General features: G+C 47.1%; 1 protein-coding gene across 25 annotated transcripts in view; it reads left to right on the top strand.

Annotated features, from left to right (window-relative positions):
• Cac (calcium voltage-gated channel subunit cacophony) overlaps positions 1 to 26633 on the top strand; it is a 149577-nt gene that overhangs the window by 73952 nt on the left and 48992 nt on the right. For 22 of the 25 annotated variants that reach the window (XR_013080149.1, XR_013080148.1, XM_076771207.1 and 19 more), the window contains 2 exons: positions 21305 to 21419; positions 21954 to 22348. Coding sequence is in view for 22 of the 25 variants with exons in the window: in XM_076771207.1 (XP_076627322.1) it covers positions 21305 to 21419; positions 21954 to 22348 (510 nt within the window). In the remaining 3 variants the exon portion in view is untranslated. Of the gene's footprint in view, positions 1 to 21304; positions 21420 to 21953; positions 22349 to 23106; positions 23208 to 26633 lie in introns of those variants that run through there. The other 3 variants (XM_076771209.1, XM_076771208.1, XM_076771230.1) reach the window with 2 other exon arrangements.

Raw genomic sequence — 26633 nt, forward strand, 5'->3', positions numbered from 1 at the left:
AGGGTGTAGCGTGCTCGATAAGATGCTTGTCTGCAAACGTCAGATTTTTTTTTCCCCCCTTCTATTTATCCTCAAGCATGTCTTTTTTTATCGTGACAGTACTTAAGACTACTAGATAGCATTCGTACAGCGGCGAACAAAAGATGACTATTTTTTTGATAGATCATCACGCTGTATTATAGATACGAAACAACCCGCAATTCATAGTTGATCTTGCAATTACGCGTTCGCTCTATCTGCGATCGACCTAACGGCTTTCCAGGTATAAACGGATACTCTATTTACCGCAGACATTAACTTATCGACTATCTTTTTGCTAAATTGTTTACGTCAGAGCGGGGAACAAAGATTTTGTGAGAATTCTTTCCGATACTGTTTAACTGAACCAATATTCGTTACTGATTGGAATAACACTCTGCAGCGAGTGCCTCGACGAGCGTCATTTCATTGCAAAATATTGTTCGTAACCCACAGATGTCAGAATCCAGGCCAACGTGGCTTCGTTGCACCAAGTTCGAACAGCGAATCTCGCGAATGGCGATGTTCCTAGGGTCTGACAAGAATAGCTTAGCGATAGTACTTGCAACCTCAGGAACAATGTGCAGTGTGTAATTACCTAACATCGTATGCAGCATAAACTTACGATAGATTAGGATGGAGCTACCATATTCGATACTGCATAGAATCATTAGACAAGATGTGCATTTCAGGAAAAATCCCTCTTTGAATTCCCCAAAAGAGCAAATTAATACATAATCGCTATTTATCGGAGGTTTATTTTATTCTAGATTACGATACCCGTTCTGGTACATGTGTTTTTATTATAATTCGTCCTTTAATCTTGCATCGTTTTAATATAAATTTTATCCCCCCGGAAAGGGAACGAAACTTCGAGATTGTTTCCCGATAAAATCTCAACAAAAACCGTTCGCTTTTTACGGCCAAAGTTATGTATATCTTTCCCCCGCAAACTTTTTGCAGAACGGAGCAACGATCCGGGGTTTTATTTTTGTAGATAGTACACGAAACACCGTGGCCAATGATATACGGTCTTGCGGGCATACGGTTAATAGTTATCAAGATATTTATCGTTGACGTTTAAGCGCGCGTTTATCTTCCAAAGTACTATTCTACTTGACAGATGAAGGGTGTAACCGTGGTTCGTAAGGTGCTTGCCTGCTCGGTCGAGTAATCGTTTTGACCGTAGGATTATTTCTCGAAATATAATTTCTTTCGCTAATGAATTCCCTGTAAACACGTTAAATTTAATAAATTACGAATAATATTTTGAAATTACGTCTTGACGAGGCCTGTGTTCCGTGGATTAAAAGTTGTCTGACTGGGTCTGATCGGTTATGGTATAATCTCCTTCCCATAAATCCAGCAAGGGCTGAGGGAAGGAGATTACTCCATAAATAATCAGACGTTACCCAAATTCTCGTGCAGGATACTTAATTCAGAGTATTATTTCGTTCGAACTCGAATGTCAATCGTGTGACGAGTACAGATATACTGTAAAATAATAAATAGACGCGCCACTGAAACTTTAAGCACCTTCTATTTAAAAAGGTTTGCACTGGGGTGCTCTCGAAACTCGGGAGCTCGGAATACGGAATTCTGAGACGTCTATGGGGACGGAGATAGTCCTCTGAACGGCTTCGGAACGTATCGTAAGCGTTGTCGAGAAACCAGTCTATCGAATATTGCACTTGAAGTAATTTAAGTTCGAAACTCCACGCACCAAGCGTCGCGTCTCAAGCTAAACATTCGGAGCCGCTGGAGACCCAAGAAAAGTTTTTATTGTTCAAAGTTGAGCTTGACAATATTTATTTTCTTTATCACACCCACCAGGGCTCTATCGTTCATTCTTGCTACTTATTCTATAATTTCCCACGTATTACCCGCTGTGAAACCCCACGGAAATTCGTAAATAATTACGGCTTCGAATAATTCGTAGGTCGAAATGAATCGTGGAAAGTTCGAGGGACCGTAAACCACGGACGACCGCGATGTTTAACGCGCAGGGGAAACGCTTTCGAGCTCGCGGTCGAGGCGCAGAGATCAATTCCAAAATCCGAACTCTCGCGGTCTCGTCCTCGAAGGCAGCTATTCCCTGAAGATCCGTGATCGCGAAAAGGAGGTCGACGATCCCCTCAGTACGAGCGTCCTCGCGAGCAGTTAATTTATTAGAGATCCGCGGGGCAGGTTTGTCACGTGAGAGCCAGGCGTTACGTAACTGCCAATTAAATAATGGCTCAAAGCGTGCCGGCCGGCCGTTTCGTCGTTCGCTCGGCTAATCGCGTCCCTGGTGTATCTAGTCTTTGGCTTCGATCGATCGACCCGTTACTACAGCCAGATGATCGCCAACTGATACACGATCTTAGTTAAAAGACTGATTAGAACACCCAAATTATTTGCTTCTCGAGTTTGGTCCTTGTGTCGTTGAAAATTATGAAAATATGCGCGAGAAAATTAATTTTGCAAAGGTTTTTCGAGTTCGAGTGAAAATATGTACGACTGGGCGAACGGCGTCTGACCATTATCGACTAGTTCTACTTGCGTTTGATATTTCTATAAGTTCGACCCATTACTGCGGCTAGATGATCGTCAACGGATAGACGATCTTAGTTAAAAGACTGATTAGAACGCCCAAATTATTCGCCTCTCGAGTTTGGTCCTTGGGTCGTTGAAAATTATGAAAATATGGGTATTAATATACTGTGGTCACTGAGGATGGAATAAAATACTGTAATGGGAGGGGCAGTACACGAGATAATTAATTTTGCAAAGAGTTTTCGGGTTCGAGCGAAAATGCGAACGGCGTCTGAGCATTATCGACTATTTCTACTTGCGTTCGATGTTTCTATAACTTGGAATATCGAAGCGATCTCGACCTATTTACATCTTGAACCTATCTTTCCGATATTATAAAACAGATTTTCGATAATCGTTAAAAATTCTCGACCGAGTTTCTCAGGGAAACGAAGCCGCCGAGGGTAATTTATTATTCTTGATTTTCGTTTTACTCGGAGCCATAGAATCTCCTTGACCCCGTTCGTACGACTAATTTTGAGTGGAACAAACGCACGAAAGAGCGTCGGTTTCCAGTGCCAAGAGGAGCCAATTTCCGCGACTGGAAGTTCCCTCGATATCTCCGTTACGTAGGAGAAGTTTCTCGTCGGGTTTGGGGGGGAGGGGGGTGGATTCCCAGGCGAAAAAGAAAGCTCGGCCGCTCGTCGACCCAAAAATTGCGCTGGATGGTTTCTGTGGAAAGAGGACAGCCCCCGTGGCGCGTCGCCCTGGTCCTCCTTCCACCCCCGACGTCTACGGATCATGAAAACCGGCGAAATTGGGTCGAAATTCCGACGGAAGCGTTCGTCGACTCGTATCACGCCGATTGTCGGGGGGGTCTGATTGCTCCCCGACCGAGTCTCACCGCGGGGTTGGCAAGCGTAGCAAGTCGATGTGTGCGGGCACGTGTGTAGGTCGCGAGACTCGAGCAGTTGGCAGAACTGGCTCTGACGGCTCGAACGGGGGAGAAGAGACGACGCCTGGTGTGGAACCGTCGACGAGAGGAGGCGTCGGGGGGGTGGAAGAGGGTCGAACGAACCGAGGAGGGGCCGAAACAGCGGCATGAATGAACGATCAATAGATATATAGTTACTTGCCGCCAGGTATCCACCTTCCCGTGTATTTTCTCGGGAGACGAGACTCTTCTTCCCCGCGAAAGAATCCCTCTCTCGCTAGAAACTCGCCTGGAACGAGGGTGAACTCGAGAGACACCCATGGAACTTACTGGGATTGAGCTTGTTGATCGAGACAGATAGGGTGGATCACAAATTTTATATAAAATCTTTATTCTATTCCTGGGAATTCCAATTTCACGAGTCGCGAATGCTCCATTAAAACTGTTTTCGCCTTACGGTTCCAAAATCAACGACTTTGAAGGTTTATTTTCGGGGGAGGAGAAAGAACGGAGAGTAGGAGTCGGCCTTTTTCGTCGAAAACTCATTTGCGGACAATGGCGACGCGAGAAGGGGCATTGTCGCGATGCAACACCCACCGATGGGCAATCTCATACCGGACGCGCTTTCAAAGTCCTCGCCACAGTAATTTTAGTCCATTGTGTATCTTGTTGCCACGAATTCTCTCTAATGCCCTTATTGTAAAAAAAAGCAAGCGAGCATCGATTCAGGGTCTCTCTCGTCGCAAACTTGTATCTTCTTCGCGTTCGAAATGAACCGGAAACACTTGGGTATTCGTCCGGTAACGACAAATTTAATAATCTCGATGGAGGCGCGAACCTTTCTGCCCTACGGTAATCCCTCGGATCGATACAACAGAAGTTTCTTCGTAGCCTTCATCTTTTCACCCCGAAATTCGTTTTCTATACTCAGACAATGATTTTATGCAGGTCACCTCACGATTAATTTTGTAATTAGAGGAAAACAGGAAAACAGAGAAAGAGGTTTTCGATTTATCGGTATAGTTCTGGGGGTGAAACCAAAATGTTTCGATTGTCTACAGCCGAGGGCAACCCAAACCCCAAGCCCAAACCACCAGAGTCCACACGCACGAGTCCTTCGTGGATAATAAACTTGCGACTCCCCGAGGTGGGACGAGCCACCTTGGGGGATGGTTTTTACATTCTCGATGGTATCGCGCGAGCATTAATACCATCGTTGATGCGCGTTCGTTTAACCTAATTGAAAAGATAACAAGGAACTAACCTCCTTTTTCACAAAAAACTCTTTCGTAAACAAATATCTCGATGCATCCTTTATTAACCCCTTGTCGTACAATGACGACTCTGACTCGTTACAAGTTTCACAATCTTAAGGCTACTCGTCATCAAGCCTTATATATTAAAATCAACGCATTTTTCTTTATACGAACAAATTTAAACAGAATTATTTGAAATTAAATCGTACGTCAAGGGGTTAACTTCGTCTCAGCTTCAATTTTTGGGCATGCCTTTATTTTCCACCGTCTGGAAAATTATCTAGTTTTCTAGAACGTTGGGGGATGTTAATTTTTAGTTGCACCCCAAATTGCCAGGACCTCCCCGTAGTTTTCACGGCTCGTTTTCGCGAGATAAAAGTTCTTAAACGGAACGCTAGTGTTTCCAACGGTTATTATAATAAAACAGGGCTCGAGAACGATGATCGCGCGAGGAAGAAAGGTCCCGATGACCAATCGGCGCACGAATGCTCGGTGACCTCGTGGCGTGGGCGAAACGGAGGATCCCGGCGCGTGTGTGCGTACATTATCGCGCGCGCGTGTGCGTGCATAGACTGCGCATACGTCGACTCTGCGTATTCCAGCTCGTCCAACTCACCCCCGAGCCACCCTCTCTGTCCCTCTTTTCTCGACCGCCCCTGCGTCCTCCTTCCTGTCTCCCTCTATCTTCCACTCGTACCACTTGGCAAATGCTGGAGACGTCGAGTCGCCCCGGTTGACCTTACTATTGACAAGGGCGCCTTCCCTGATTTATTAAGCTTCGGGCGACGTAAGGAAATGAGCTCCGCGATATAAATACTCCGACGGAGGACCAGAAACGGCCGGCGGAGTTTTTTCAGGATTCCAAGATGTCGCGAAACCCACCCCTTGACTCCCTTCTTTCGATCGAGACTTCGAGGAGGGTGGAAAATCGGTCTTCGAAGCGGCTCGAGGTCCGCGACCTAATGGAAATCGCTCGATAGCGTCCCCTGGCTTCATCCCCCGCTGTACACACACGACTACGCGTTCGATATCATTATTTCCGTGATATTTCTAAATACGAAGAAATTCGAGAGTCAGTGAAGCTCGAGAAAGTTGCGATTCCGTTGTTTCGAGGGTCGTTCCACGAACGTTACAGTTGACATAGCCGCGGAGGAAAGTTTAAACGAGGGTAATTTATCGTGGCATGCCTCGGTCACGTTAGTTTTCACGCGCAACTGGGAACACGAATGGCGAGTACCAGCGATTCCCATGGCTAATGCAGAATTCGCCCCTCCCCGCTCACGACTTTCCGCGATCTAATTATCCTTGCGGCCGGTGTCGTGTTTACGTTGCGTTTCGTTGGAATTTATTATCGCTGTCTGTGATTTTGCGTGCGGTCTCGTGAAATTTCGAAACGCTAATTGAAGTGAAAGAGGTCAAGAACATTAGCCTTCCGGTATCGCAGTGTGTTGCAGAAGATTTCGAGGAAAAATAATTCTTTATCGCTTAAAATTGCTCCTCGTTAATGGAAAATAACGAACGGGGTCGCGAAGGGTGTGAAAATTGAGGCGACGATGGCTCGTGTGGCGCGTAAACCTGCGGTCGGGCGTCGTTATTGTTAATAAACGCGGGCACGCGAACAAATAACGTTTCCCGATTGCAACATAAAATCGGCTCTACGGGCTGCGTGGGTGGCGCGTCGGTTGCTGTAATGTTATAGTTCAAGGGGCAGCGTCGCGACGCGTACGTGTCCGCTTTCGGGGAACGACGATACGCGTTGCGTTCCGTATCGAGTGCACGGCGAGGCTGACACGACGCTGGGGTTCAATTAGATGAATCGGCGGCTCGTCGAAGGCCGAACGCGAACTGTATCGTTTCGTGCCAGAATGTTATAGTTCAAGGATTCCCGATGTCTACGAGTCGAGTAGCGCCGCCATCTGTTTACCCCCGATCGTCGGTGGGGGAAATTTATCGCATAATAATAACGCCACGCTATTAATAACGCGGCTAATTGATCGTTGATCCGACGACAGTCGCGTGGGCTCGCATCGGGGGAGAGAAAATGGTGAGAGAGGCACGGCGAGCTTACCAGACCCGACGAGAATTGATGGCCTACTTCGTAATTAGGCGAGAACGGGCCAACGGAACGCGAAATCGCTGGCGGAAAAAACGTGCACGCCCGATCAACGTTTCGTGGACTCGAGATTCTATGGACTTTCGATTTTTTGTTCCTACGGGGTTGCAGAGATTCAGGGAAATTCAGGGAAATTCTGTTTAAGATAGTCCAGTGTGCAAGGTAGTTATAAAGATCGAACAGAGAACGAGTTTTTACATTTTATTCTGTTTTTGCACGTGGAATTACCTGTACCCGATTCTATCAAGTCCACTTGGACACCCTGTATATTTGTAACCGCGTCGTTTTAACAAGAGCGACCTCGACATAGTAGCAGCTTTGCTACATGCTAACTTTTGACTCGACTCCAAAGACAGCTACAACAAAGTTGCATTTTGCTTCGACAACACGCAACAGACCATTTGTATTAGTAAAATATTTCAATCACGAATGCACGAATTAATAGCTGATATTTAGCATATTAAAAATAAAGAAACCACACGAAGCAAACCCAGGCAAACAGATTTAATATTTCACCTCAGGAGCGGTTTATTAGAGTGAATTATTAAGCCTGCTTTGCTCTTAAAACCAGCGAGGTGCTGCTTCCATTCCAGGTCCTGTTATTCGTTGCTTATTAATCAAACATTTTACTCCATAACAAACTTCCATCGCGTGCATGGAAAATTTCGGTTGATCGTATGCGAAGATATAGAACAGAATTGTATTGCTGTGTATTCTGCGCTTGTTTCTAAAAGTTAATGAGGCAAAGTTCCATCTGGGTTCGAGCTCGGGTCAAAAAGTTAGCACGATGCCACCGCAACGCGACCTCTCTCATTAGAACAATACGGTTGGGTATCGATCACGAGTTTTCCGTACACGATACTCGATGCACAGTTTTCGTAGGTGGCCATTATTCCATGGATATGTTATTGAAATCGGCGTCTGACACTATTGACCCTCCTCTTGTTAGACAACGGACGTCAATATGCACCTACTTAGGCTTACATCGGTCGAGATATGCTTCTGCCGCGAGCAAACGCGTCTGTAAACTCCTATTATGATCAATATTGCTCCGACTAATCGACGATATTCTCCATAAAATTCAGAATACCTCGCACAAGGAAAAATTCAAAATAAGGAAGATTAATTTATCCCGCCCAGTGGACGCGTCTTGCAGGATTTTCAGGGAGCAAGGGAGGCGTCTTGAATATTTAAAACAAAACAGAATCGATGCACGAGCCGCGAGCGATTTAATAATTAAACAGTGTCCCCGGGGATGGTACGTCCAAGGGTTTCAAATTTATTCGAGCTGGTAAATTTTAATTCCTGCGACCAGTGTGCGAGTAGGATGTCTCGTGGATGTTCCTCGTGAGCGTTAAGGAGCCCGTGGAAGCATCGATCGCTCCTCGAGACGTCCAGCCGAAAGTAGTACGGGTCCCGTGTATATTCAGGCTGGAGAAGAAAGCGTTTGGCACGTCCAGTCGGTTTAAGTAGTAGAGCCGCGTGCGTGGTCGGGCAGAGCTTGGCACGCGCGACTCGGTCTCGCAGTTTATTTAATAGGCCGTCGGAATATTCGCGAAGATTATCCCTCGACGATCCCCGGGGTGATTCACGAACGTCCACCAACCCGGGTAACGAATTGGCAAGCGATCGCGACGGATTACCAGGTCGGTTCCCTGTTCTTTTCGCGAGCGAAGAAAAGACGTGGGCCGGCGCCAACTGGATACACTTGTCCGATCCGGCGACAGGGACGCGAAAAACGCGAGAAACCGAGCAATGTCGGAAGTTCTAGATCCTCAAAGCGACCATTTCAATATCAGCGCCCCGGGAAGAGGGTGTCTGTAGGTGGCCTGGTTAGCTTCGATGGCCAGGAGGCTCGAGGAATAGTATGTTCGACTCCGGGGGAGGGAGAGCAGGTTTGTTCTAGCAATCTCCATTATTCCTCGAAAATAACAAATACGGGGCAATTTCGCTGGCGTAGCTCTAGAAACGATCAGAATGCATCAAATGCACTTGTGAAGTACGAAAAATTATTGGAGATGAAGTTACTGAGAATGTAAACTTGTTCACAATTAAAACGAACACCTTTTAGAATCGTTTCCACTTTATGCTCTGATCCGTAGAACGGAGCTATTTTCCATGAATTCTGTGCGTACCCAATTTGCATACTCTAATTACCATTCTTCGGGAAATCGTTAATGTAGCTTAATCTATTCCTGTCATCAATGAATGCTAGCTTCTTGGAAAGGTTCTTTCACGGTCGCGTGTTCCGTCCATTCATTCGTAGTAGTCGCCGAATCATGCGCTCGAATACGTAGAACTGTGTTACCGTCTCCGGTTGTTTCCTTCTCTGATTCATGAAAACTTTGCCCTTTTTACAATCCCCCCCGGGGTTTCGCGTAACGCGAGCGCTTTATCAACAGACGCAACGAAAGCTTATGCTAATAACGAGCCACCGGGAATTTGAATCGCGACACGATACTCGTCAGAATTGGCCGTGTGTCGTTTGCGTCACGGCGGTATCTTTGGTTTGCTCGAAGGGCGTTTCACCGCGAGGTTTGCAGACCTCTGGCAAATGTTTCGCCAACACGTGGTTGTCAGACACCTGGCCCGTGAAAGCGAGCATCTGGTTAAAATACGAAACAATAATCCCGGACTCGCTCGAGACACTCGACGAGCCTGGACGTCATAAACTTTCCACCCACGTCCACTCGTTTCGGCAAACACGCTTCGTTGCAAGCTCGAAACTATCCCCGACCGCTCTTTTTATTTTCCACGCTACCTTTGCACGCTCCAAAGATCGTCTTTTGATTATAACGAGTCTCGTAACGTTTTCTGGCGATCAGGAACGCTGGAATGCATCCGCACTGGTTGGTGCAACCTCTTCAGAAATCGCGTGTGGGGCAAGTAGCGTGGGCGTGGGACGAGTCAGACGTCTCCCGGCGTCTGGTCGTGACGTTGTTCCGTTCTCCCGTCCTTGTCGCGCTTCCGCGAAATCCTCTTCCTCCTATGGAGGAGTTAAAGTCGTCGTCGCGCGTCCCCGAGGCGTTCTCGGGCGCCAGACGATCGCGCTCGTTTATGGCTCTGCTCGTTCCAGCCGCACAAGATACGCAGCCACGTCGTACGTGGTCGCAGCCGCGACTTGACCACTCGCCAATCTTGAAACCACCCTGCCAGGACATCTCTCGCTTTCTCGCCCCCTCGGTCCTTCGTTCGTCCTTCTACTCGAGACTCATTCATTTCTTCCCGAGTCGATTGACTCGGAAACTGGGTAACGTATGCTAATTTGTATTATTGCGTTTAATTTGGATCAAGAAATTATTCGAAATTGACTGGGAGCTTCGAAGCTTTTGTATTCGAGTGATTTTACTTCCATCAGGAGTCGATACTGTCTACGACGATCAATTTTTCGGGGGAACTCTGCGAATCGAGTCAACGATCTCGTGACAAAAACGGACTGTATATTTTTTAACCCTCTGCACTCGGAGACTTTTCTTCGACCACCTACTACTAACTCAAGCACACTTTCTCGCGAAATAGATAGCAAATGCTCCAAGCAAACATATCTTCTTTTACATTCTTTGCTTATAATCACTTGAAAACAATAATATCGTTGTGTTTCCTTAGAGTGTACATCCCTTCAGAGGGGACAGCTGAGTGCAAAGGGTTAAAATTACCCCAAACGATATTATCTCAGACTTGAGATACTACTAGATTAATAATTTGCACAAGAAAGCATCTGGTGTTTTCTACTATTACGGGTAACTCTTCCCCTAAATTTCCATTTTGATCGAGCTAAACAGCGTATAGCGAGCCAGTATCTGTCGCGTTTCTTCGAACCCGACATTCACGGTTTGTGATTCGATTCCCACGATGTGTGATCCTGGAAGTGAGTGCCAAGTTTTCGAAATTTCCGTGAAATTCGAGCGAGAGTGGGTGAGATTCTCGGAACGCTGGCCACCGAGGGGCGGTGGGGACGCGGATTTTCGATCGACTCATCGCCGAGTAGGCGAGCGTGGCTCGCTTTGATCGTTGCCGACCGACGCAACGTGGTAAAACGCATGCGTTTGGACGCAGGCGTTTATAGAGGCAGCGACAAGCGACGCGTTAAAAAGAAATCCATGTCTTCGACCTCCAACGCGCCCCCGCTGTTCGTTTCTTCCTCCTCCCCCGTTGCCACGAGTGCGCTTGTGTACGCCTCGGGTTGCCATAATACCGCATTTAGGTTACGTATTCCTTTTTACATTAAACAATTTATCAATTAAAGCGACCATTCGTTTCCACATATGTTCGGAACAAGCATAGAATCACTTGACTTAATTCTTATCGTGATCAGATGCCCAGGCATGATCGTTGGGGGATTAACGATATCATAATTTGAGAGAAACTATGATTTTGAAATTATTTATTTGGGTGTACCGTGATTCCTCCGAAGTTCGAAATATCGTCGTGGAGATCTGGATCGTAGATCGACGTACACGTAAACGTAGCGGCTTGATCGCGAAGCCTCACGGGGGTGGCTCGAAGGGCTGCATGAGCGAGGAGAGGGGCTGGTCGAAACGAAATGGGTACACGTATTCGTCGCACACGTGTACGGCTGACGTAACCCCGGTTTCTGGGGGCAAATAGACCGAAAGGTAATTTCGCCGGGGCATGTAGGCGATTATTATGGCTAGGTGGCTCTCCGGCAGGTTGGCCTTCTCTCGTTTTCCACCCTCTTTCACCAGCATCGGGCCGCGTTTACACGGGTTTAATGCGCAGACAATGCTATTAGCGCTATTTATGGTCCCTTAGGTTCGTATTAGGCGCGTCTGGATGGCCCTGGGTATTCTAATTGCACCCTGCCCCTCCCTTCACTCTCTTTCTACGATGTGGTAATTCGTAAGGATGTTGGGTCGAGTCTGACCCGCAATTGGAAGCGAAAGATAACAAACATTGACATCGATTTGATTTAAATCTTAAGTGGACTCTCAATCTCAACGGAATTATTTTATTTAATATTGATTTTCACCAAATTGGTAAATGGAAATCAACTTTCCCTTAAAGCATTTAAAAAATAATGGAGGATAACCTCTGTACGAAAGATCGAGGTTATCGAAACGTTAGAGAAATGTATGAATTTTTCTGAATGCTCCATCCAGGATTGGGGGTCGTCGATGACCCGACGTTCTTGGCCCGGGGGCGTAAGATTCAATCAACCGAGCGATTGGTTTCTCGAGGAACGTTGACTCGCGAGTAACGAGAGACACTCGCAGGGCCAATATTCAATTTGCTTCGCGCAGATAGTTCGATTCGTCTTGCACGGAAGCCTGCGAGCTCACCGATGTAACGATCAATCCGCGCAAATCGGACCGCGCGACACCCTCGCCCCGAGGTGTCGATAATAGCGTCATCGATCTCTCCTTCGTTTTTTTTTTTTTTTTTTGCGCCCGCTCGAGAAACTTTCGTCCCGAAGCGATTCTCGAGAACGGAATCGGGAAAGGAATCTCGACGGGCCCCGGGACGGAAACCACCGCGAAAACGGGACTAGAGAGTTGCACGGACGTCGAGATTCGTTTCTTAAAACGCGGACATTCGGGTCGCAGCCTTGGATTCTCTTCCTCGTTGCAACGTCGATAAGTCTAGCGTGTCTATCAATAGCAATAATAACGCGAGTGCCGTTCTAAGTTTGCTGGCGAGGACACGTGAGCGATAGTAACAGCGAGGCTGTCGGCAACGGAGCCGAAAATGGAACGTAATTAACGGTGGTCGAAATTATCGTCGATAAATAGAATGTTGAATGATTTGCAGCGACCTAGGCGCTCGGAGCAACGAGTAAATTGTTGAAACTTTCGGACCGGGGATCGTTTCGGTGCATGGGGGTCGCGGGGATCGATAGGTTCGTTGAAATCATCGTTCGACGCGAGTTCAAAGCGTTCCAAACCACGCGCGGTAGTCAAACTGTCGATAATACGACGATCGATCTTTAGGTTGGTCTCCTGGTTGGGCTCGAGCGTACAGTTTCATCGGAAACTTCGACCCGGTCACGGTATGGCGACGCTTGTTATAATATCGCGATTACGGGCTGGGAAATCTGCAGGCTCCAAGATCGATGGAGACGATCCAGGAATATCTCTTTTCGCTCCTAAGAGCTTTCGACGAGGAGACGTGCTTAAGACGTTCATCTGTCGCTAAAAACTACATTTGATTTAACTACTCTATTCACATTTTTAAATATAAAGTTAACGAACATGGAGGCCTATATTTTCGTGAAGCTACTCGTGAAAGTGCCAATAATACAGGATAAAAATACAGTATCGAACTGTCAATCGGTAGACTCGATCGACCAAAAACTTTGCTTTCAAATTTCGGGTAGCTTTCCATCCCCGTACCATTTGCAAGATTAAAGTTTGATAGATTCCGTAACTCCGGTGTCTATACATTAACGAAAGCCTTGTTTTTCAGCTTCATAACTCCTTAATAGGTAATTTATTGCGGATCTTGCAGCCCCTCCTCGCGTAACCGTGTGTTCCACTTGCATTTTCAAGCTCGAACTTCTTCGCAGAGTTTCGACCCCATCTTCGCTCGGACCGTTCTTATCTGGGGCTTGCAAGGGGGACGCGAAGTCGCAAAGGTTTCCATTAAGCTCGCGGGATTGGCTGCGTTATCGCGATCATGGTTACCGGGACGAATCTTGGCACAGTCTCTGGCGACCGGATACGCGATTACCGTGGTCGATCGAACGGCGCCTTGCGCGCAAAGAAGTAAATAATTAAGGGGAACGTCTGGGGTCATCGTGTCACTCGATACGCCGAGCATCAGAGAAACGAGCTGCATCGAAATCCCCCGAATAGTCGACTGCCTACGTGTCTCGACCTAAATCTACGCACTGCCCACGAGACTGCACCCGGATAACACCCACACGGTGTGAGAAATATGCACGGATACGGCCATAGGGGACGAAGATTAACTCTCGAAGGTCTAGGAATCGTCCATTCCTACCGCCCACGCGACACGGGATTCCTAGAAAAGATAAAACCTCGCGCCAAGTCGGTGGCTTCATTCGACTTCGTTTTTCCGGGAACTCGATATTCCTTGTAATAGGGCAGAAGTAAATTTTATTTTGTAGTTTGCGTAATTTTATAGTTCGAGCAATGGCGTGGTTTCGCACCTTGAAAGTTGGTGACGCTTAGGTTATTTTTGGCGTGAATGGTCGAACTTCGAGGGCGCGTCGAGAATGAACGAATAGTCTAAAAATAAGGCTTCCTCCAGGACTAGGGGTAAAGGAACTGGGTGGGAGAAACGCAGGTTCGAAATTCGAAGGACCGACCCTGCGGGAATGTCAAAGTTCAGGTCAAAGGATCAACGAACCGTCGGAGCCGCCGTCATTTTACTATTTTTATTTTATTTCGGCCAGTTAGGAGACTCGTTAAAACGCAGACGGCTGCGAAGAGAACGGCATGAATATTTTAGTCACGGAACTAATTCGCGTAGCGGCAAACTGGGTATAAATAATTGTAACCGAAAACTATATGTGTATATGCAGGCTTGGTAATAATTGAACAGAATTATGGAGTATATTTTAACTCTCGCGATAGAATACAACGCTTTAACATTGTCTGCATTGAATGAAATATTTAAAGAATATCAGAACAGTGGCTCTCAACCCCTGGTCCACGAACTGGGGACTATGAAATGTTAAGGGTTTCAGTTATAGTAGATGGTTTTAAATCGATTGATCCTTTAGATGAAGGTTTAACTTGTGCTATATTTTCTCGTAATGAAAGACGAGGGTTCTTGTTAACCCTTACGTGGATTATTATGGCCCTCCACAAGTTTAAACTAATATTTTATAATATATGTCAATGCAATTATTTGAGAATTTATATAATCCTCCATTAGTTCATTATTTTTTAAATGCTTTCAACACGTTGACCGCCGAACCAAAATTGTAAAACCTCTTATGAGATCGAAACTGTGATTATAGACAATTATAAACTATACAAATTAAAATTTCAGCTTGAGATTTAATTGTTTTGGTTCTAATGTAAAGAGTTTTGTCATCCATATACAAATGACGTGGCAGTAAAAGTCGATTTCCATCCACCAATTTGGTAAAAATTAACATTGAGTAAAATAATTCAGTTGAGATTGAGAGTCCACTTAAAAGACACTTTGCATTAAGAAAAAATTGACTGTTCCCATAGAAGGGGGTGTCGAATTTGTCGAGCACGAGCTCTCGTGGTGGATGTACGCAACCGGCGCGGCTCGGTCGTGGTGGTCGTGGCACGGTTGACGTCACCGGGCAAAATGGCGGGTGAGGTGACGTCACCGGGAACCCCCTCTCTGGAAGTGGCTCCGCAACGTCGGCCGACGGGGTAGCCTCGATATCGTACGGATGCCAGAGAGAATCGGAGGGAGAAGGAGAGTGGGTGGGCGGTGGAAGTTTTTCGGACGGGTGGGCGCCGTGACGCTCGCGTCACCGGGTCCTCGCTGATTTTTGGCAAGATCGTTTCTCGCGCATTTAGAGGGCGACATTAGCCGGCTTTTCGGGTAACGATCGTCGTCGCGACGGACCTGGCAGCCGGGAGACGCCCCGCGCCGCGGCCACCGTCGTCGTCGTCGTCGCACGCACAGAGGCACACACACACACACACACGTTCTTCCCTCGTTTGAGGACCGTTCGCCAACGCCGCCTCCTGTTCTCCAGCGTGGAACACCGAGGTACCAGCGACGACGATGGTTCGACTGGCGGCACTCCTCGGGATCGTACGATCGGTTCTGCCGTGCACGTGGGGGAAACCGCGTCCCAGCGAACGGTACGTAGCGACGGAAAGAGAATCGAGGGTTTATCGCGATTAAAATATACCTGGAGCATGGATCGTATACTGCGCACGTGGCGCAGAGCGGCGATTCGGGTGCGCGCCAGCACCCGAAATCCGCCGACCGAGCCAGGGCGGTGGTACAGGCGCACTCGAGCTGGCTCCGATTCTTAGCCGGCCGCCAATTTCATCCCTACCAGCCGAGGGCGCTTCCTTGCCCTCTACCCTTTCCCACACGCTCCTCTCGACCGTTCTCGGTTCAACGTTAACCTCCATTCGCAACGCGTGGGAGCCGCTTCAAGGATGAATCAGACCTTGACGATGGTGCAGTAATTGTTATCCTTACCAACCTATTTATCGTAAATGACCCAACGAACCTACCTAACAGAGTCTCCGCTTTGTTTGTTATCGTCGAGTTAATGTAGAATTCTGCTGGGTCCAAGGGGTGGTCAATCCTTTTATTTATTTGTTTGACGGGTAAACACCCTTTGTTTGAAGTTACAATAGTGCCTATCAATCTGATTGCCTCCACCTTAAAACTATCAGGGGATACATTAAAAAATTATCACTTGGTTGCATCTTTGAACCTGACCCATTGCAACAATTTGGCTCTTTATCTTTTTCCTCCATCTGTTTTACGTTGATAACGAGATCATTAGCGACGAATTTGTATCTGGACCTTAGATCTTTTGATACGTATTTGTTTCTGAAGACCGTGAAGACAAGGGTGAAAAACCTGTAACGTCCCAAGGAGCCCAGAGACGGAGATTTTCTGCACAGTCGTCGATGCTGGAGACACAAGACCGTGTACAGCGTCACAATATTCGAGAAGGGAGATTACGAGCGATCGGGACAAGAGTATCCGGGGAATAGATACAAGATGACGAGACGAATGCAGTACACGAAGACGAGAGCTCGATAATATTCAAAATTCCGAGCCGAATCGAGACTCGAGGGCCAAGGATTTTCAGGACACAGAGATAGAACTGGAAAATCCAGAAACGAATTATTTCTTTCGCTCCTGGACGTTACTTCGCCAGTAACAAATAGAAATAATATCTTATTAACTTTGATTCGTCACTCGTTGCATCAGAGTTTGATTTTCGCTCGCAAACCGTGCGCGTGCGTCGATTGTTGCGGTATCTGTCCTCTGCCACGCCATCGAAACTCGTCTCCGGAGAATTCCCTAGGTTTCCTCGTTGCGTGCAACCTTGTCCGGGGCAAAAAGCTCGACGAACAGGTAGAAACTCGAGCGTGGTTTCATCCAGCGAGAAAAACGAGGGCGGCAGAAACGACGATCGAAACAACATCTGAACGTTCTTGGACGAGGGGATAAAAATTAGAGGCTAATCGAACGACTAAAGGTTAACGGCGACAATCATGCACGCGGATGGAAGAATTTTCAAGGGGAGTTAGTTCTAGCGGGACGTCACGTCTTTCATATTGATTTCCCGAAAGGTATTAATAACTCTGGAGAAGTATCGTCGATAACTGATGAGCCATAATAAACTTTTAAGTGCCGTCCCAGTTGCCACGAACAGACACTAATCTCCGTGCTCCTCGACGGGGAAATTTCTCCGTGGAAAGGAGTCCCCGCGTAACGTGGTCGACGCTCGTCCATTTTACGCGCGAAAATAATTCCGCTTATCGGAGTCTCGAGTCCGCATTCGGTCGAACAATCGCGGCCTATGGAAATCTCGCGACGACCCGTGCTCGTCCAAGTCCGATAACGTTCGTATTTATATCTGTGAAAAGGAGGAAAAAAAAAATCGAATGGCCTTCCCGACGCGATCGCTGCATCGTTGTCTGTCGATCCGGAATCGAAGGCCAATTATTTCCGCGCTCGTCGCCCCTCCCTCGCGTTCTCGAAATTTTGCTTTCGCAAATAATCGTCGAAACGGAAGGATTCTCCGTTCGTTAAATTCCCAGCGATCCCTAAGAAACTGGCGATTTTTGCATTTTCCAGCGAGATTTAGAGAAACGGCTTACATCGACTGATTCCCAACCTTTTTTCCAGCGGATTCTCTGTATACTTTTCCGATAGCGGAACCACAAGCTTTCGCGAAGCCGTTTCTTCAATTAGCAGGAATCCAGAAAACTTTTCGTCCGGCAAACAGAAAGTTTATTCCGTCTTTGGCAGTTTTTGCATTTCTCCTGTTCCATCGTCCCGCGTTTTTATTCCGGGATGGACTTTCGTGTTTCGTTCTTCTCGTTTCGTGAATTTTACAGGCTCGGATTTAACTGAATTCCTTCCCTCGCGTTGTGCATTTCTGCGTACGCGAATATATCCTCGCAGTAAGACTGTTCGTGCGTCAGAATACCGCAGGATATCTCGCGAATTTTTTATCTCACTTTCTAGCACGTATACCCGATTAAATGCTACGTTATAGACGAAGTTAACATCCAAATTCCACGGCTTCACTTTAGAATTTATGTACAAATACACTGGAAATACAAATCTCTTGATAGAAAAATTATTCTTTCGCTCAGATGCTTTTGTTCGTTGCAATTTGGACTACACTTCGTTTTCACGAAGCATCGAACATCCCCTGATATTCCAAATCTATCAAACATTCGATTTTTTCGATCACACGACTCCGTCTGACTTATCGTTGATTCGACTACTGCGCCAGGTCCGACCACGCGTAGATCTGTTCCACTGAACTTCGGTGAACGCTTACGGGCGTGCTTTTTACGGAAATTGGACGATCCGAGGGCGCTGGGGGATCGTTTTTCGGTTCGTTGATCCACGCCAGCTGGCCTGGCAACTGTCTCGCGCGTTCGGAAAAAAAGAATCGAATCGTGAATATTCAGACGCCGCGGCGACGCCTCGTATCAATTACTCAGGGATAAAAAAAAACACGAACGCCCAGCGACACGAGCGTTTGGCACGGATCCTCTGCATCCCGTCACCCGTTAACCCGTAAAACTCGACGTTGCACCGCGTAAATCGCGATTAACCTCCGCCTCCGGCATCCACCATCTTCGAAACGTCGAGTATTACGTGGCTATAGCGACAGATTCGCGGGATCAAATACATGCAGATTCTCGCGAACGGGTGTTGCCTAGATTAGGGATAATCCACCGAGATTCTTTTCGTCGATCACCTGTTTTATTCCCGTTTAAAACAGTAAAATCTTTGAAAACGGGTCGTCCTTTCGATTTACTTTCGAGAAGTTTGCCTTTGCCCGGAAGTTTAATCGAAAAGGAAGCGACAACGTTTTCGATTTGACGGGGGTGGACTGGTGGCGAGGAGGATCTCGTCTGCAGTTTGCTGGGAACGTGCAGTCCTGGACGAGACATTCAATTCCGAAACTTTCGGACCGTGCGTAATCAGCGATACGCCTGCACCTGTTGCTGGCATAACAATCATCGAGGCGGCGATGAACGGAAGAGCTGTGTTAGGCGATGCGTTGCACCGTTCTGTCGCCAAGTCGTTGCCAGGCAGTGTGGGCTCATTTTCGAGAGTACTATCGATCTGTCGGTTACGGGGCGCGCTCTATCAATTATTCCCCGGTTCGATTTCAATAATTCAGAGACGCGCTCGGTCGAGCCGGATGCGGACGGACGATTTGACAGCAAGTCGCATCCGATTTTGTCCTTTTCCACCCTCCGACGACTCTACGCAGCCTCTCTACCGACCAGAGAATCGTCCAAGCGCCCTACGACTCGGAACTGGATTCGCGGAAACTCCAAAAGTGCTGAGTTTGAAACTCCGGGCGAGTTCGTAAGTGGGACTCGAATTGAAAATTCTGACGAATCGCTTCGGCGCTGAATTTTTTATTCGATACGAGGTTAATGTCCTTTGTACCGTACTCGTTAGTCGATGACCAGGGAAGATATCAAGAGGAAAATGTTGGAGAAGGGGCAGGACGTTGTTAAAACGAGATTAAAACGAGATATAAAATCAGAGCACCGAACGAGATGGGGAAAAACTGTAGGGGAAGACTTTGAATAGTACAGAAGCATCTATTTTTCTACGATTTTAATTTCTTCCTAAACATAATCTAATGATTCTGTGCGAAAACTATTATCACTGAATTTTCGAGCGGGACACCCAGTGTGTAATAAAACAGGTTGCCGTTGACGTTACGAGTGAGCACGAAACAGCAATCGCCGCGTCGATAGTAACATTGTTACCGTTATTACGACACCGTGGCCGACTGATAATGCTATGTTAATGCGTCTCGCATGTACGAGGTTGGCGCGGGCAGCTAATTAGTCCTGCCAACGGTAATGGACTCTCCGTATCCGCGGGTGGATGTACTAAATTAAGTCGCTATTAATTGGCAGCCAGCGTGCCGCGCGCGTTACTCGTCCTCACGGATCATCCAGCAAAGAATACTCCCGCAACCCTCGACATTGAGATCCTCCGCGAACTTTTCATTTTATCTTCTGGGGGATGAAATCAGAGGCTCGAACGTCGCGACTTGTCATTTTCGACGCCACACGGCCACCCGTGAATCGCAATTACCGCTCGAGACCCGACGTTTCCCGCCCATGAAAATTAAAAGGAAAGAAATAAATATTGGCTCGCGTAGTTTTATTTTCAGTAACTTTGAAAGGCTGTGCTTTGAAACTCAGCCATATTGGAGAGGACTGTACGCGTCCTCGTTTACGCAGCATCGTCGGGATTAATGTCGACGAATAATGACTCCCTCGAGGCGTCATCCCGGCTCTCGATTAAATTTCACGCGACACTTAATCGTGTACTTTCGACGTAGTTCAGCGACGTTTAAAAAAAGGAAAAGATCGAGACGAAATCGTTCGAAGGGGGACTCTTCGCCATTAAAAATCGTGTATTACTCGATTACTCTCGTTAGGGGACGAAAGGCATCGGGGGCTCGAGTTCTGTCGTTCTCAAAAGAATTTAAAGAGCACTTTAGAGGGTTCGGTAGCATCCCGAATGCGCCCAAGCGATCGATCCATAAATATATTCTTGGACTCGTTGTGCAAATTCAGCGGCGAGGGTTTCTTTCTGGACGAAACGGGGACCACAGGGTTCACGGATCCCCCGGAACGTTCGTCTCGAATAAAATATGTCGAGCGTTCTCCTCGCTACTCAACGTCGCGAAAAAGTTGGACGTTCCTCGTCGCGACGAACGTGCTCTAAATTCTTAAAGGCGGAACGCTGATCACAGCTGAATAGGGAATCAAGGTCCGCTGAATAGGACGCAATTTTCCCAACGATACTTCGACGAGGTATCGAGCTCGTTGGAAGTCGCGCGAGCCTCGTCGATCCGTCAGACGCACCGATGCACCGGGCCCCCTCCCTCCTCGTCGCAAATTTATTGCTTTATCGTCCAGCTTGATTGCACTTTCCTGCGAGGAGAGGCCACGCGAGCAGCCCCCGATCCTCCCTGCGAAAGTCTCGACTAATGGAGCTAATTAGTACCAGGCGTTGCACGCTCGCGTCCGCCATTAACGAGCCCCTCTCGCGAAACGCGTCTCCGGAGACTGGCTTTCAAAAATCGACGACGATCTTTGCGCGCTAAATAATACGACTCGCCTTAATTAATTCATACTAATACACCCGACTCTCCTTTTATCGTCGCAGTATATTATGCAGAAATCTCGAATAGTTTAAATTTAAAAATGCTGGATAATATACGCGACGCTTATGTGTAACTCCCGTAGCTCCGAGCTTTCCACTTTTCGACTAACCCATTTCGTCTTGCGTGTTTTCCAGGTTGGCAGCGCAAGAGGCGGCACAAAGGGACCCTGGATACGCGAGTCAGTACAGGAGAAGGCCGAGGTGGGCCGGACTGAGTGGTCTCGGTGACTGGACTAGCTTTGGAGGGGAGGTAAGAGCCATCTAAGCTTGCGAAAGCTTCGTCTGAGATATTCGTTAATTGCGGCTCCTCTTATCGTGCCGCTCACCCTTCGCGCGCGTATTATTCTCCCTTCACAGGATCCAAACGCTGCGAGCAGCATTTACGAAACGTTGCCACCCCTAAAAAACTATCTTGGCATCCTATAATTCCAGTTTTCATATTCCTTCTCTACATATTCGAGAATAGAATTAATTGAGGGGTCCTTGAAATTTTGAATATCGATTTTTCTTTAGCTGTGGATCCTTGGTTTTTCACCAAGCACTCTTTTCTCTCAGAAAGTAAAACAGAGTCTAAAGATGGCTGTCCCCACTCTCGTCGTTTCTCAAACTCTAGAGTGGGGATCTAGGCACCAATCAGACTCACATTCCTTTCAGTAGCCAACTCCTCAAGAACTCACAGTACATAGTAGTTGATATTTTTTGCATTTATGGGCTCTGAAGTACCTAGAGATGTTAATGAACGCAAAGAAGCGATTTCTGTCGAGTAAAACGGATGGTTGAACAGGTACCTGGTCTGGTGGACATGGCGCCAGGCCGGGATCAGGGCGGAGGGGCGGGTGGCGGTGGGGGAGGCGGCAAGGGCACCACGTCGTTGTTCATCCTGTCGGAGGATAACTGCATCAGGAAGCATACCCGCTTCATAATCGAGTGGCCGCCCTTCGAGTACGCCGTCCTGCTCACCATCATCGCTAATTGCGTGGTCCTCGCCCTCGAGGAGCACCTGCCGAAGCAGGACAAGACCATACTCGCACAGAAGCTCGAGGCCACGGAAATCTACTTCCTCGGGATCTTCTGCGTCGAGGCGAGCCTCAAGATCCTCGCCCTTGGCTTCGTCCTCCACCGTGGCTCCTATTTGCGCAACATCTGGAACATCATGGATTTCTTCGTTGTGGTGACCGGGTGAGAGGACCATTTTCTATTCTCTACTACACTCTATCACTCTGTTTCTCTCTCTCTCTCTCTCTCGTGAATCTCCCCCACTTCTTTTGGTTAACTTGGACGAAGGATCGTCCCGGTTCTCGGCGTCTCGCGGTCCAACGAGCTCGAAAGGAAAACCGGTGAATCGTTCGGGACGCGGAAAAGCGGGAATTTGGGCCGACGAGCATCGAGAACCGTGACGTTCTTCGGGAAACGATTCGCGGAATCTCTCACGACCCCGTTTACATTCGTTACTTTTCCGTCATACCGCGATCTATCATGGTCACGACTTTACGATCTTTCGTTCCCTCCCTCGTTTTCTCCTCCGAACAGAACTGATCTCGTACGATAACGCATCGTCGTTCACGGCCACATTACACGATTATTACACGTTTCCGTTTTCCATCTTTGTGTCGCTTCCTTCGCCCCGGAGACGTTTGGAGTGGAAAACAGTGGACGAGGAGAATGTTACGGTCAGGTCTGATCGACATCCCCGCGCGATATCAGTATCGATCCCCGCGATAAACCGTCCCGATCTACGAGGAAACACCGCGGAGAGAATCCTTTCGTCGTCTTTGGCCGATAGTTGAGAAAGGATCGTTCGAAGCAAATATTTTAATACCGTTACTGGTCCACGAACGAGGAAAGGATCCGTCTCCGCGCAGGTTTAAGATTTAAGGAAGCACGTCGATCGGTTCTTCCGGCCGAGCAGATAGATTCTAGAGTAATCCTTGGATTAGGTCGATGACCGTGTTCGCCGAAACAAACGTGGACGTCGACCTGCGTATGCTACGTTCCTTCAGGGTCCTCAGACCGCTAAAGCTGGTTTCGAAAATTCCAAGTGAGTCAGTCACAGTTCTGCGAAAATTGGCAGACATGCGAAAGCCATATAAGTAAACAGTAACAGAGTGCAGTAACAGAGAACAGTCGAGCAGCAGATTAATAAACTAACTAAACCCTAACACCCCCTGGCAGTTGTTTTCCTGGCAGTTTGTGTGCGTTCGACTAGTCTCCTTAGTTTTAAACTGTTTCTTGATTAACAAGACACAATTAGTTCGTCAGACCATTTAGTTTCTCTTTCTGTCTGTCACTATCTATGTCTATTACTGTCTGTCTCTTATGCTTTTTGTTGACACGTTGGGTCGACATTGTCTATTACTGTTTGTCTCTTATGCTTTTTGTTGACACGTTTAGCTCCTCGCGAGCGAGACCAGCATCAGCTAACTTTTTTATTACATTCTCTACGTATATTTAACAAACACCTATATATACGTTCGTTTTTCTACTAATATCTGCCTTAGTTCTACTATCCATTTAGTTTCCTTATTTAGTTACCCGACTAAACGTGTCGTTCAAGCGTTAAAGTTTTCTTCCGTTTTGTTTCTGTTCTGTTTTCGTTGATTAACTACCACTTAGAGGCTATGGGTGTATTAGAACAGTTGATTGACGCTAGATGATCGTTGAGAGTTGATGATCGATATATTAATTGAATATAATATCTATATATTTATACTATATATTCTGTGTCCACGTGGTTTGCGTAATTCGAGTGTCTATTTTATATATATCTATATACGTATATATTCTACTGCCTCTATAGAGGACTTGCGTGAACTAGTCGCTAGTGTTATATTGCGTTATTTGCTCTATCTTCTGTCGTTATGTTCAGTTTTATGCACACGTTGTTCTTACTTTAGAGACTTCTGAAGTCGAGGAATTAGACACACTCACACACTCACACACATGCGCAGACATTCACGTACACGAGCACCGCGAATCGTCTCTAGCCGAAATCTTTGGCCTTTCATTAAGGAACGGAAAACTTCGCGGACGCGTCCCGAATTTCTCATCTTCAATTCCGGGACTCCGATTCTTTTGTTTTTTTTTTCTTCCCCCCATCCTCCCTCCCGGTACGCTACTCACGTATCCCCGTACGTCATCGAAAATTTCGAGGAAATATTTCGCGCGCATCCGCCACGGTCAATATTGGCCAGGAAAACAGAGGAGCGTCGGTATTTAAAAGAAGAGGGGCAAAACACGATTCGACCCTTGCTCGTCCGTTCCGGTTTAATCGACACAAATTGCTCGGTGAATTTCTCGCGCACGCGAATAATGAATGTTTCTCGAACACCCGGTGATTTCGAGTCGCGTCGACGCGCGCGACAAACACGCCGACACGATGTCACAAAAAAAAAAAAAAAAAAAACAAACACACAAAACTACTGGCCTGCGGGTGTCTCTATATTTAGCAGTCTCTATCTTTAGCTACAGTCACTGATTGATAGAGTTGACTATACATTGGTAAATAGGTAATAGGTGTTCTAGAGCAGTAACGTATTCGAGCGAGCTCGTGTTTGCTAGAGAGTCGTACCTTTAGACACCCTCGAGAGACCGTGTCATCGTCCTACAGACTCGTAGACCTCCACGAGGCGTCCTCTCTTACACCAGCTTCCCTTTCACTATTGATCCTCGATGCTTCTCTCTCCTTTAACCGACGCCGGAAGAAAGAAGAATTTACATTTCGTTGCGAACGTTCGTGACTCGTTCGCGCGGAATTCGCAATTCTCCGGACGATCGCGTCCAGGGATACGAATCCGTACCTCCAAGGAAGCAAACGAATCTCACGAATCGAATTTACCCTTTTACCGATACCGCGGACGAAGGTATTTATACGCCCTATTCTTGGCGATACTCCTTATTAGTTTCAGTGCACCCTTATAGATAGTCCCAACAGCGATCTTTGGGCTCGAGCAACCCATTAACGTCGCCATTTTGGTACCGTGGCCCCTTAACTGCGCCGCCTGGATCCTCAGAGCTTTCGTTACGAGAATACTAGAGTAGTTTAATATTTGTTTATAGATTAAGAATACCGTGTACAGTCTGGTATTAAAGCTTGATTCGGCAGAAAATGGAGGATCCATAAACTCGAAAATAAGCTCCAGCGTGTACCGGATAGAAGAAACGAAAGTTTAAAGTAATCGAAGAGTGGAAACATTATTATCTGTTATTAATGAACGTGGCTATTAAATAGAAGAGAATTCGCCAGTCGCTAGTCTTTTTAGGTTAATAGGGAAGTTTACAATGGCGGCGTGCGGCGCGGTCGACAGTTAAGGGGTGAACGTTATCGACGATCCGTCGTGGTCGTCCACGATGGTTTCCCCGTTCGGAGATACGCAGTTAACGAAGAATATGGGATCCCCCGGAGGTATCTATAGCCGCGAAAGGGGCGAAGGGTAAACGGATGGGTTCGACGACCGCGGCGGACGTTCCCTTATAACAATTTCGAGGAACTAGAACTGCAGTTACATTTATATCCAACAGCGATTTACCTTTTGCGTCACCAGTCACCGGTTAGATCTAGATTCGTCATCTCGCGCGAGCAATCCGGACAAAATTCACCCTTCTTTTCACCTTCTTCTCCGTGAAAATTCATCGCCAACCATTAACTTCCATACGTAGAATACATTTTTATTCGCGACATTTTTGGGCGATTCCGATCGCCTCGATAATCGTCCAAAATCGATTTCCTTTGAAACCGTTACGCCCTTTCACGGAAGACAGTTTAAGGGGTAAATCCACCGATGCGCTAATTCGATAAGCTAATCCGAAGCTGCCAGAGTCGAGAGCCAAGCTTCAGCCTTTTGTCTTCGGATTGGGTTGTACAATTGAGCCAGACTAACTTTGACCCCTTTGCCTTTGATCGAACCCGAGCAAATTTCAAGTTTCATCCGGTTCCCGTGCGGCTGTTTATCCCGAAGCTGTTGAAACTCTGGCCCGAAGGTAACAGACGCCCATGAAAAACATTCGGTTTTATTTTATCGTTTGCGTTGCCCCACCCGCTGCAGCATGGAATTGTTCTCTAATGCGAAAAAAAGTTTTAATAGCGAGCCAGGCGAACGTCGAATCGGTGCCGGTTTGTCGTTTCGACCCGGAAATTTCCATTTTTTTTTTCCATCCAACACCCGGAACCGGAATTAAACGTATCGGTGATCATCGACGTGGTTCGAGTCAATTATTTTTCATATTTTTTTTTTATCGCGATCGGCTATTGCGTTTGTTAATTTTTTATTCATCGGAGAGTCAATTAGTAAACCTTTCGTAGGGGTTCTTAATTTATTCCGGCGTGGTTCGATATTCGCGGTGCCGCGTCCGATCCGTTGTATTTCTGATCGTAGCGCTAAATAATGAAGGAAATTTCTGAAGAGCAATCTCGCCTGTGTTGAAACGCCGGATCGACGTCGATTTAATGTACGCCTGTCACGCGGCT

This window comes from Colletes latitarsis, chromosome 8 (genome assembly GCF_051014445.1).
Source record: "Colletes latitarsis isolate SP2378_abdomen chromosome 8, iyColLati1, whole genome shotgun sequence".
Classification (NCBI taxonomy): domain Eukaryota; kingdom Metazoa; phylum Arthropoda; class Insecta; order Hymenoptera; family Colletidae; genus Colletes; species Colletes latitarsis.